The sequence below is a fragment of the Perissodus microlepis genome, chromosome 11, assembly GCF_051167445.1.
Source record: "Perissodus microlepis isolate ML-2025 ecotype Zambia chromosome 11, ASM5116744v1, whole genome shotgun sequence".
Lineage (NCBI taxonomy): Eukaryota > Metazoa > Chordata > Actinopteri > Cichliformes > Cichlidae > Perissodus > Perissodus microlepis.
The window spans coordinates 22,781,882-22,792,338 of NC_140471.1; the positions used below are offsets into that span (position 1 = coordinate 22,781,882).

At 41.0% G+C, this 10,457-nt stretch overlaps 1 protein-coding gene across 3 annotated transcripts; it reads right to left on the bottom strand.

Moving 5' to 3' along the window:
* Positions 1-3: 3 nt before the first annotated feature.
* On the bottom strand, positions 4-6,322 carry josd2 (Josephin domain containing 2). Of its 3 annotated transcripts, none has more exons than XM_084943285.1 (6): positions 6,171-6,322; positions 4,526-4,692; positions 4,188-4,316; positions 3,300-3,425; positions 2,113-2,307; positions 4-1,847 (listed from the first exon to the last, which is right to left on the bottom strand). In XM_084943285.1, exons 3-6 carry the CDS (start codon positions 4,307-4,309, stop codon positions 1,739-1,741), a joined length of 552 nt encoding a protein of 183 aa, XP_084799411.1. In that variant the 5' UTR covers positions 4,310-4,316; positions 4,526-4,692; positions 6,171-6,322; the 3' UTR covers positions 4-1,738. The 3 variants fall into 3 exon arrangements, with proteins under 3 accessions (XP_084799411.1, XP_084799412.1, XP_084799410.1); XM_084943286.1 differs by lacking the exon at positions 6,171-6,322 and adding an exon at positions 4,745-4,834 and having other exon boundaries at positions 4,526-4,658; XM_084943284.1 differs by lacking the exon at positions 6,171-6,322 and having other exon boundaries at positions 4,526-4,798.
* Between the last annotated feature and the right edge of the window lie 4,135 nt (positions 6,323-10,457).

The following is a 10,457-nucleotide window of genomic DNA, read 5'->3' on the forward strand; positions in this document are numbered from 1 at the left end:
GACTTGTACTTAAAACAAAAGGTCAATGTTTAATATAAATAAATTTAAATATTATTCACCTCTGAGCTTAGGTTTATGTGTAAGTTATTCACTAGTGTGTATCAGAGACAGCGCTCCTATTCTTTCAGATATGCATAGATCACTAGGGGAGACAAAACACAAGTGTAGCGCCTACATACAGTCACGTGTCCAGTGTTTTTGCATGTTTTCAAGATTAGTGAACTTAACACTGCTCTGTACCCCAAACCTGGATTCACTCGCTAACTCTTCATGATGTCAGCTACTTTACTCTTCGCATCATCTCCCTGGGTCCTGTGGCTTCCTCACAAAGTCCAAAAACATGCAGAGGGTTAAGTTATTTGACTCTAAATTTACTGTCAGTGTAAACGGTCGTGTTTCTCTGTGTTGGCCATGTGACATACTGGCAACATGGCCAAGGTGTACCCTGCCTCTCACCCTGTGACAGTTGGGATTGGCTCCAGCCCCCCCGACTACCCCAACCTTGAACTGGATAAACAGAAGAAAAATGGACTGAGGGAGCTTCTTCAGCGTGTGGCTTGTACAACTTTACCGCACAACTATAACACAGCTGTGGTCAGAGGTTTACATCCACTAATGGAAAGGCCTTCCCAAAACCTACTGAAAATTTCTGGCCTATGCTTAAACGCTGTCTCTGTGCCTGATTTAAATTAACTCCATCATATCTGCCAGGATGAGTGATCAACTATTCAGTAAGAAGCTTCCAAAAGAGTCTGGCTGAGGTGCAAAATGCCAGGGGAAATTTAACCAAATATTAGTGTGGGTGTATGCAGATATTTAACCCTGTGTGGTTTAGAGAAAATCCAGTTTCAAACTTGCACAGCCAATTCTTGTTTTTAAAAGTCATTAAAGACGTATGCTGTAAATCATTCCACCCTGGAAAAAAAATGTTCAAAGAAATCATTAAAAGCCCCAAATTATCATAACATTCGTGCCCACGAAGAGTGCGTGTAAACTTCTGATCACAACTGTGTAACTAGACTAAAAAGAACGCAAGAAGTCAAGTAAATGGTAAACACATGCAAAGACACTGGTGCAGTCTTCTGGTGCCTCTTTAAGGCGATGCATTCAAGGCTCCTGTGCCTGCATGAGTGCTAACAAAGACAAACAGTGCAAACAACTCAAACGCTGCAGTGCATAGAAGGTTAATAACAAGGGTGAAGGAAGAGATGGCGCTCCTTCACAATCAACGCATTCTGGCATAACCATAACGCACGAAGGACATAAACTGGATCTAAGACAACAGTATCCTAAGTGGCGAATTCATCCTGATAGCATTTTAAGTAATCAAATTTTTCCAGTTACCAAAAACACAGTAACATTTCACAATCAGGTCACAACAAAAGTGTCATAAACTAGCACACGTTTGCCTCTAACCTGCAACTTTGTCAACTCAAAGAGTTAAAACAAAAAGTACAAGAGTATAGTTGACGTTGCAGATAGATGGTCATACCAGAGCAATGGTTTTCTTTTTTAAGCCGTTACAATCAAGCAGTTCTTCATTTCAAGATTAAACGCCCACCTCTACTTCTCTTTGGAATTTGTGTGTTTGTGTAGATATTAAATGTATTTTAGTGCATTCCCTGAAGATATTTTTTTAACGAGGTGTTTGCTTCTCTCTTTCAAAATGTCTGTCATTTCCCCAGTGGAGGGTTTTTTTCCCCCCACGCTTTGCAAAGTTATATTCTGTCCCAAGGCATCACTTCTTGCTGTCAGCGTTCAGCCACGAGCCGTCCTCCTCCACCTCCCGTTGGACAACGAGCAGCATCTCTGCCACGTCCTGAGAAAGCTGTTCAGTGAGAAATGTGCTGAAACAGAAACGAAGAGAGAGAAGGTTAGAAGAACACAGACAGTGGGGATTTTAATAGAGCACAGTGTCCTAACACGAAACAAACAATGAGCTAACCCCCACTTCCACGCGACCAGTCACATGGTATGACTCACTCAATGAGTTCAAACAGCACACAAAAGCCAAGTTTAGATCGAAGTCAGAGCAGAATCACTCACACAGAGATTACATCTCTGCTCCTGAGAGTCCGGGAAACATTGGACGTATACGTGTGCAATTCTTACCGTAGCTCTGCTTCTCCGCCGATGCAGACCGGACTCTTCAGCTTAGAGTCCAGGTTGTAGTACTGTCCGCTAACTTGCCGAACTGCGAGCCAATGCCGCCGTCGGAGCGGGAGGGATACAATCCCCAAAGATACTCGTGATGGGACATTCAGAATAAAGCCTTGGACCTTTGACATACAGAGGTTCTCAACTTCCCTGCAGTTTGAAAGAGGAGAGAAAGAAATCACAAAATCACCCACTTTGAGATAGTCTTACTTAACCAGTTATTACGCGCAGTGCATCTCAGGGCATTTTTCATTATGAATGACCTCGACCCGGATAGCCTACTTCTGAAGCACTTACTGAGTCTGTAAATCTATCAAAGCACAAAATTCATTTTCACATGTAGCTGCGGTTTGGTAAGACTGCCAATATGCTTTTTATGTGTAATCCAACAACGCCTCAGGGTTACATCACAAGTGGTTTAAAATTAAGATGTTGTTTTAAGGGAAAAAAACCCATCTGTGTCTGAAAATAGTCTCAAGAATTCCCTTTTCCTTTTATTACAACAGCCTGGCACTAAGAGCTGATCTCAATATTCTGGATCCCCTTGCAGTATACAGTCCCAGCCACTTTATTAGGTACACCTTGCTAAAACTGGGTTGGTTGGTTGTAATCTCGGTTCCCTGAGTGGCCCCCGGTCTAGTCTTCTGATACTGTATCCCATCTGCTTCAAGGTTTGACATGTTGCACATTCAGAAATGGTGTTCTGCCCTGGAGATGGTTTCTTGGGAAAAATCCCAGAAGATCAGCAGTTTCGGAAATAAACAGCCCCGTCCATCTGGCACCAACAACCGTGCTACGTTCAAAATCACTTTAAATCATCTTTCTTCCCCATTCTGATGCCCAGTTTAAACTTTAGCAGGTTATCCTGACTGTGTTTTGATGCCTAAATTCCTAAACGAACTGAGTTGCTTCCGTGTAATTGTCTAATTGGATATTTTTATTAACAACCAGCTGTATAGGTATGGCTTAAAAAAAGCGACTGTGAGATTAAGTAAAGGAGAAAGGTAGAACAAACAGCCCGGAGACATAGTGTAAATGAAAAAGTAAATTTCAAATTTAACACCAACATTATGAGCACAGAGGCGGGACCTCTACACAAAATGACTTTCTCATTTCACAGACTTCAAGTGTGACTCACTTACCTGCGTTTGTCCCACCACACCGCAGCCAACTCCCGGCTCTGTAGTGCCGCCATGATGACGTTGACATCATAGTTTCCTGTCCCTAACACTGACCGATGTGGGTTCACGACACACTGTGGAGCCAGCCTGCCACGAGAGAAAAAAGGCAGAGAAATCCAGTTTTAAAAAACCAAATGTTATACTGCATCTTCTTTACAAAACTGTTTAGATTTGTTTTACTTCCTTGCATATAAATATCATCACAATGCATAACTGTTGTCCCAAAACAACCACAGCGATATGAAAAAGCTGTGTTTTTGTGGGGTTGGGGTTGAGCTGCTGTTGTTTGTCAAAAGCCACAGAGATCATGACTCATCTGGCCTCGTGTTCAATTAAGTTAATGGCTGCTGACATACATGCCAGCCTCACTGAAAAACAATGGTTTCTGCTACACGGACAGCACCCACTGCTCTTTCCCCACAAAAACTTAATGTTAAATTTTCCTAACAGTGAGTGTAAAAAAACCAACAAACACCCACACACTCCTGATCAAATTAAAGCTTTTGTTAAGAATAAATGTTTGGCATTTTTCACTTTTAGGTGGAAGACATGATGGCTGAATGAGGGAATTCAGTCATTTCCGCTTGAGTCTTGGAGTTCCCAGTAAAAGCCTTGCTCGGCACTGCCATAACTGAAGCTAAACATGAAAACCTGTCATGTTCAGCATCTCACACACGCCTTAGAAGATAAAAGCAGCTGCTGCATTGCAGAAAAATGGCAGTGTGTTCACAGGGTAAACAAATTATGGAGTATTGTCTGGAATGTTGAGGTTATAAACTGGTCAGATCATTGGTGAGTTTAGCAGATGGATCGTTTGATCACCGTCACGTCACCCAGAGGCTGCCCTACCTTTTGCAGATATCGTCGGCTGTCTCTTTGGTAAACACCCGCTCCTGGAGCACGTTGTTGAGTGCGTGAATTGCACACAGCTCCAATCGTTGCTTCTCATGAAACACCTCTCCTTCGCTCATACTAAAGCTTCACAGAGAAACGAGAAGTCTCGTTAATTAACGATCATATTACATCTGCTAGCTGGCAGTTTGTAGCCCATTCAGGCTAGCGGCTGCTGGCTGTAGAAGAAGCTGAAAAATCTGAGTATACACTGTGTTTATGACTGCTGGCAGTTTGGAAAAACATCGCCCCGATAAACTATTATTAATCAACAATAGCTAAACGAAGCTACCAACCTGCTGATAAAGCGATGCCCCGTTTAAATGATGGTGGAGCCTGACAGCTACATCCAGAAACCGGAAGCTGAGCCTTTGTTGTTGAGATGGTGTTGGGTTTTTTTGTCGTCCGTATGCGTCCTTCACAGCAGGGCTGGAAACCCCGCCAGTTTAACAGTCTAATTATGCTGAATAGAGGAAAGTAATAATAATGTCAGGATTAACTCATCTTCAACTCACCAATGGTGTCACACACACGCGCTTCTTCCCCGCGTCTAATCACTGAGCTGATGCTGAAGCGCCCCCTAGTGACGAGCCTGATTACTGCTGACTGCGGTGATACAGACTGAAGTTAATGAAGTGAGCTAAGCCTCGAATAAAGATAAAAAACTATATTCTAGGAAAAAAATAACTAAATTATAACTAAACTAAATGAAATTAAGTTGTACAACCACTAAACTGAAATAAACGAAATAAATAAATAAATAAAAATATGTAGGAAATGTTGTTTTCAAAGCCTGCCCAACTAAGGCTTTGATGCATTGTTTGGTGAGACTTGAGATTTCTACATGACTGCCTTATTCTATTCTGAAATAGTGGACAATGATGTTTGCAGACGACATTGTAATTTGTAGTAAAAACCGGGAGTAGGGCGAAGAGCTGAAGAAAGTCAGTAGAAGCATGACTAGACTAGACTAGACTAGACAGGTGAAAAGGTAAAGTTTCAAGGAGCAGAGGTTGCAACGTTGGATGAGTTTAAATACCTGGAGTCACATCCAAGACAACAAGCAGTGCATAAGAGAGGTTAAGAACAGGCAGGGTTAAGTGGTTGGAGACAAGTGTGGGGGGTGATTTGTGACAGAAGGATAGCAGCAAGAGTGGAAAAAAATGGCTTACAAGATGGTTGTGACACCTGCTGTGATGTCTAGTTTGGAGACGGTGCCACCGACAAAGAGACAGGAGGCTGAGCTGGAGAGGGAAGGCTCAAATGGTTTGGGGATGTGCTGTGGAAGGCTGGTGGATGTATTGGACAAAGGATGTTGAATGTGCAGCTGCCAGGCAGGAGGAAAAGAGGAAGATCACCAAGAAGATTCATGGATGTCGTGAAGGAGGGCATGCAGAGGGTTGGTGTGTCACAGGAGGTTAGGGGCAGGGTGAAATGGAGGCAGATGATCTGATGTGGCGACCCCTAAAGGAAGGAGTTGAAAAATGTATATATTCTGAAATTATTAGCAAATTATTATTAGCTCTTAATAAATATTCTCCATATTATAATAAGAAAGTTAGAACTTAAAACAATTAAAACAGAAGCAAGTAAATCCATAAACTGAAAACTGTAAATTTTCAAAATTTACATTATTACAGAAAAATGTTAAATCTGTCTGTTTTTTTTATTGAGATAAATGTATTTATTTGCATTCCTGAACAGGAAAAGTTTTAATGGTTGGATGTTGCACTTGAATAATTTCTTAAAGAAGTCCAGTGTAGGAAAATTAATTCTGTTTAACGTGTGTCTAATAGATAACAAAATTATTTTTAGTTTTAAACAGATTTTTGAAATATTTTTGACAGACTTTATGACAAGTAATCTAATAGATTTGTTAATTACTGTAACTGTTAGGGTGACAAAGTCCAAGCTCTGTCTTACTGTAGAGGCTAAGCCTACCTTGAAGCCACTGAGGTATTTATTGACAGGGATGACGCGCGATGTCACTGGTATGCATGAATATATTAAACTTGATACAGTCCAATAACTCCAGCCTTACTCATCTTGTCCTTTAGATTCTTTATTTCCACGATTTAACATAGCAGCGCAGCGGTCACAAACTGTTTGCCTCCTTCCGATCAACAACACACCTGCCGCTAATTACGTGTGTCTACCTCAAATACATTCACCATACCAAAAAACTCAAAAAGTGACCTCTAGCGGCATACATAAGGTATCAACCCCAAAATTTCATAAAATATGGCAGTGTTTTGGAGTGACTTAAAAGATCTCTCTAAACTTGATTATAAACAGTGGGACAATTTTGGCAAAAAGGTCAAGATTTGGTCACGATGACCTGTCTGATCGAGCATCACTATGCGGAAAAAGGGTGATTTAAGTGACTTTGAACATGGTATTGAACATTGATTGGTGGTGTGGTGTCAGACAGACTGGTCTGAGTATTTCAGAAACTGCTGATCTACTGGGATTTTCCCACACAACCATCTGTAGGGTTACAGAGGATCCTAAAAAAAGAGAAAATATCTAGTGATCGACACTTCTCAAATGCTCAAATGTCAGGGGTCAGAGGAGAACGGCCAGACTTTTTCAAGCACATAGGAAAGCAATAGCAACTCAACAAAAGCATGCAGAAGAGCATTTCTGAAAGCACAACATGCTTAAAGCTACAGGGCTACAATCATACTAGGTGCCACTCCTGCCAGGTAAGAACAGGAAACGTCCACACGTACACGGGTATTTTTGAAAACGGAGATTTTCCGTTTTCGTTTTAAAAAATAATCCCGTCCACACGTAAACGCAGAAATGAAGGAAAACGCTGCTAGGAACATGCCAAAGCAACAGGTGGCAATATATTCCTAACCGTGCAGAAATGTTGGCCAATCAGAAGTCTAGAAGCCTTGGTGGGAAATAGTAAACAAGGATGGGGCATAGAAGCAGAACCCAGTCGTATGTGTGGAGGGACAGTAACTGTGTAACTGTGTGTATATATATAAGCATTTAAACACTACAGAGAGTACAATTAACAGTAACAGTATTGTAGAAATTCATTTCACCGAAACAATAACGTGGCGCACAGTGTGACGTCAAAAAATGCGCACAGTAAATGCAAAAACGGAGTTTTCAAAAATATCCACCCTGGCCGGAGTTTTTAGAAATTTCCGTTTTCAGTGACCGAAAACGCCGTTTACGTGTGGACAGAAGGTGCAAACGCATAGAAAAATCTGCGTTTTCAAAAATACCCGGGTACGTGTGGACGTAGCCCACACTAATGCGTTTTCGTTTGAAAACGCATCGTTTTCTCCCCCGTCCACACTGAGACGGCGTTTTCGCTCATGGAAAACGCAGCGTTTTGAAAACGCTCTCGAAAACGCATAGGCTACATGTGAAAACGGTGTTTTGGTGTGGCAGTGTGGACAGCGAAAACCATGTTAGTCATATGATGCAGTCATGTGACAAATTAAACTAAGATAGCGGAGGGCATTCTACAGCAATTGTTTTGTTTGCTCTCAATTTTGACAGCCCTATTAAAGATTAATATCAGTCTGTACATGCTCCAGATAGCTTTTCTTCAAATTCTTTAACTCTCACTCGCGTTTTGCAACTTTGCACTTTTGTGTTACTCGCAGCAACAACTCCACCTCATTGTTAGTCCATTTAAAAAACTCTGTGCTTTTCCTCAACATTTTGCAGCAATGTTTCAAAGAGCTGGAAAGTAACTAAGCAACAGACAGAAATAAGGCAGGTCGAATCTTCTTGCGTTTCACGCATGCGCAGTACTGGAACGTAAGTGTTTTCAGCCGTTTCAATGTGGACGTGCAACTCTGTGAAAACGACTGAAAAACGCTAGCATTGACGCTGAGTAGTGATGGGATTTCCGGCTCTTTTAAGAGAACCGGCTCTTTCGGCTCGGCTCACTAAAAAGACCGGCTCTTCAGGTTGTTTTGTTGCTTTAATTAATTTATCATTAACAATAATATAAAATTATGCAGAAAAGGAATTACTAATGTAAAAAAAGTGGTTTTATTTATATATGTTTATATATGGCCCCTAGAGACAAAACACGTACAAACTCCAAAACACATTTCTAGCGTTAACTGAACTTCCAAAACAGAGCTACCCAGATCACTTAAATTACACAATTGAAAGCATGTGTGTATTGTTTGTGTATTTATAGACAAGCACTCATATTTATTCAAATAATTTAAAAAAAATAAGTTCATTTACCTGTTACTACCACACACCAAATCCGGTTGTTGATATTTTCTGGCTTGTGTAGCCACTAGGTAACAAAAGCTCAACACTGCGCCCTAGCATCCTGGAGCACTTCTGTTGTCTTTTGTACGTGATTCTGAGTTTGTACGTGCTTCTGAGGTTTTACGTGTTTTGGAGTTTGTACGTGCTTCTGAGTTTTTACGTGTTTTGGAGTTTGTACATGCTTTGGGGTTTGTAAGTGCGTCTGAGTTTTTACGCGTTTTGGAGTTTTTACGCGTTTTGGAGTTTGTACATGCTTAGGAGTTTGTACGTGTTTGGAGTTTGTACGTGCTTTGTCTCTAAGGGCCACCATAAATACACTTTATTTATTCACTCCACATAAAATGTAATAAATAAATCATATAATACAAAAAACAACTATTTACATTTTAAACTTTTAACTATTTAAATTTTCAGCTTTTTCCTTTTAAACTAATTTAACGTGAAACAACACAAAACACTGCAAACCACAACACAATTAAATATAAATTAAAATATTAAAACAAAAAGAAGATGCACATTCTCTGTCATATGGGCCTGCATGATTTCTGAATCCTTTATCATCTGCAACTGAAAATAGTGGATGATTACTATACCTTTCTAATGTGACGTTGTTGTCCCTCGCTCTTTTTCTCTCTGGCTCTGTTCCTGTGCTACTGCGAGTGTAACTAACGCCCCTCCCCCCTCTGCCCAGCGCAAAGTACAGGCCGTGCATGCGGAGTTTAGCGGAAAAAAGGGCGAGAGAGAGGGTGAGAGAAAGAAAAAAAAAAAACCTCACGGCTCCCAATAAGGAGCCGGCTCGCGTCGTTCACTTCAAAGAGTCGGCTCTAAGAGCCATTTCGTTCGCGAACGACCCATCACTAACGCTGAGCGTTTTCAGACGAAAACGCAGTTTTCAGATCTATCCGGGCTAGTGTGGACGTAGCAGGCTCACAATGATTGGACAATCAAATACTGGAAAATGTTGCCCAGTTTGTGAGTCTTGATTTCTGCTATAACATTAAACATGAAAGTACACATCCATCCTGCCTTGTCCCAATGGTTAGGGCTACTGCTGGTGTTGTAATAGTGTGAGGATATTTTCTTGGCCAATTTTGGGTACCAACTGAGCCTACCTGTGATTATGTCCATCCCCTCATGACCACGGTGTGCATATTTTTTGATGGCTGCTTCCAACAGGATAATACACCATGTCACAAACCTCAAATCATCTCAAACTGGTGTCTTGAACAATAAAATTAGTTCACTGTCCTCAAACGGCCTCCACAGCCAGTTTACCTCAGTCTAATAGAGCACCTTTGGGCTGTGGTGGAAAGGCATATTCACATCATGGATGTGCAGCCAACAAACCTGCTTCTACTGTGTGACGCTATCGTGTCAATCTGAACCAAAATTTCTGAGGAATGTTTCCAGCACCTTGTTGAATGTCATAAAGAATTAAAATAGTTCTGAAACCAAAAACGGCTCCAGAGCAGTACTAACAAGGCGTAGGTCACCTAAAAGAGGGTCTGATGAATAAATGTTAATTGTGTTGTTATTTTTGGTGGTGTATTGCTCAGGCACGTTTCTGTACTACACGAATACGAAAAAAACTGTGAGTGTAATTTAATTCAGTTATTGTTATTGCCAATTAGAGTGAACTTAATTAACCAACATTAAAAGAAATCTATCATACAACGTAACAAAAGTGACCCCACTTATCAAGTTAAGTATTTATCTATTGAATAAATTAGGCTGGCTGGTTTAAACAGTGGGCGTTTCTTAATTTTGGTGTTCAATGTAGCTGGTGCTGATTTTTCAGTATCGATTAGATTTGTGAGTTTTTCAAATGGACCTATCGCTGGCGTGTATCAGATGTACTTTTCACTCTATGTGGCTGATAGGGCTTTTTGATGTGACGCAGCTCTATCGCTGCATTTCGATTGGTCTGTCTCTTCTGACGTTTCACACCACTATGCCGGTCATTGGTCTGTG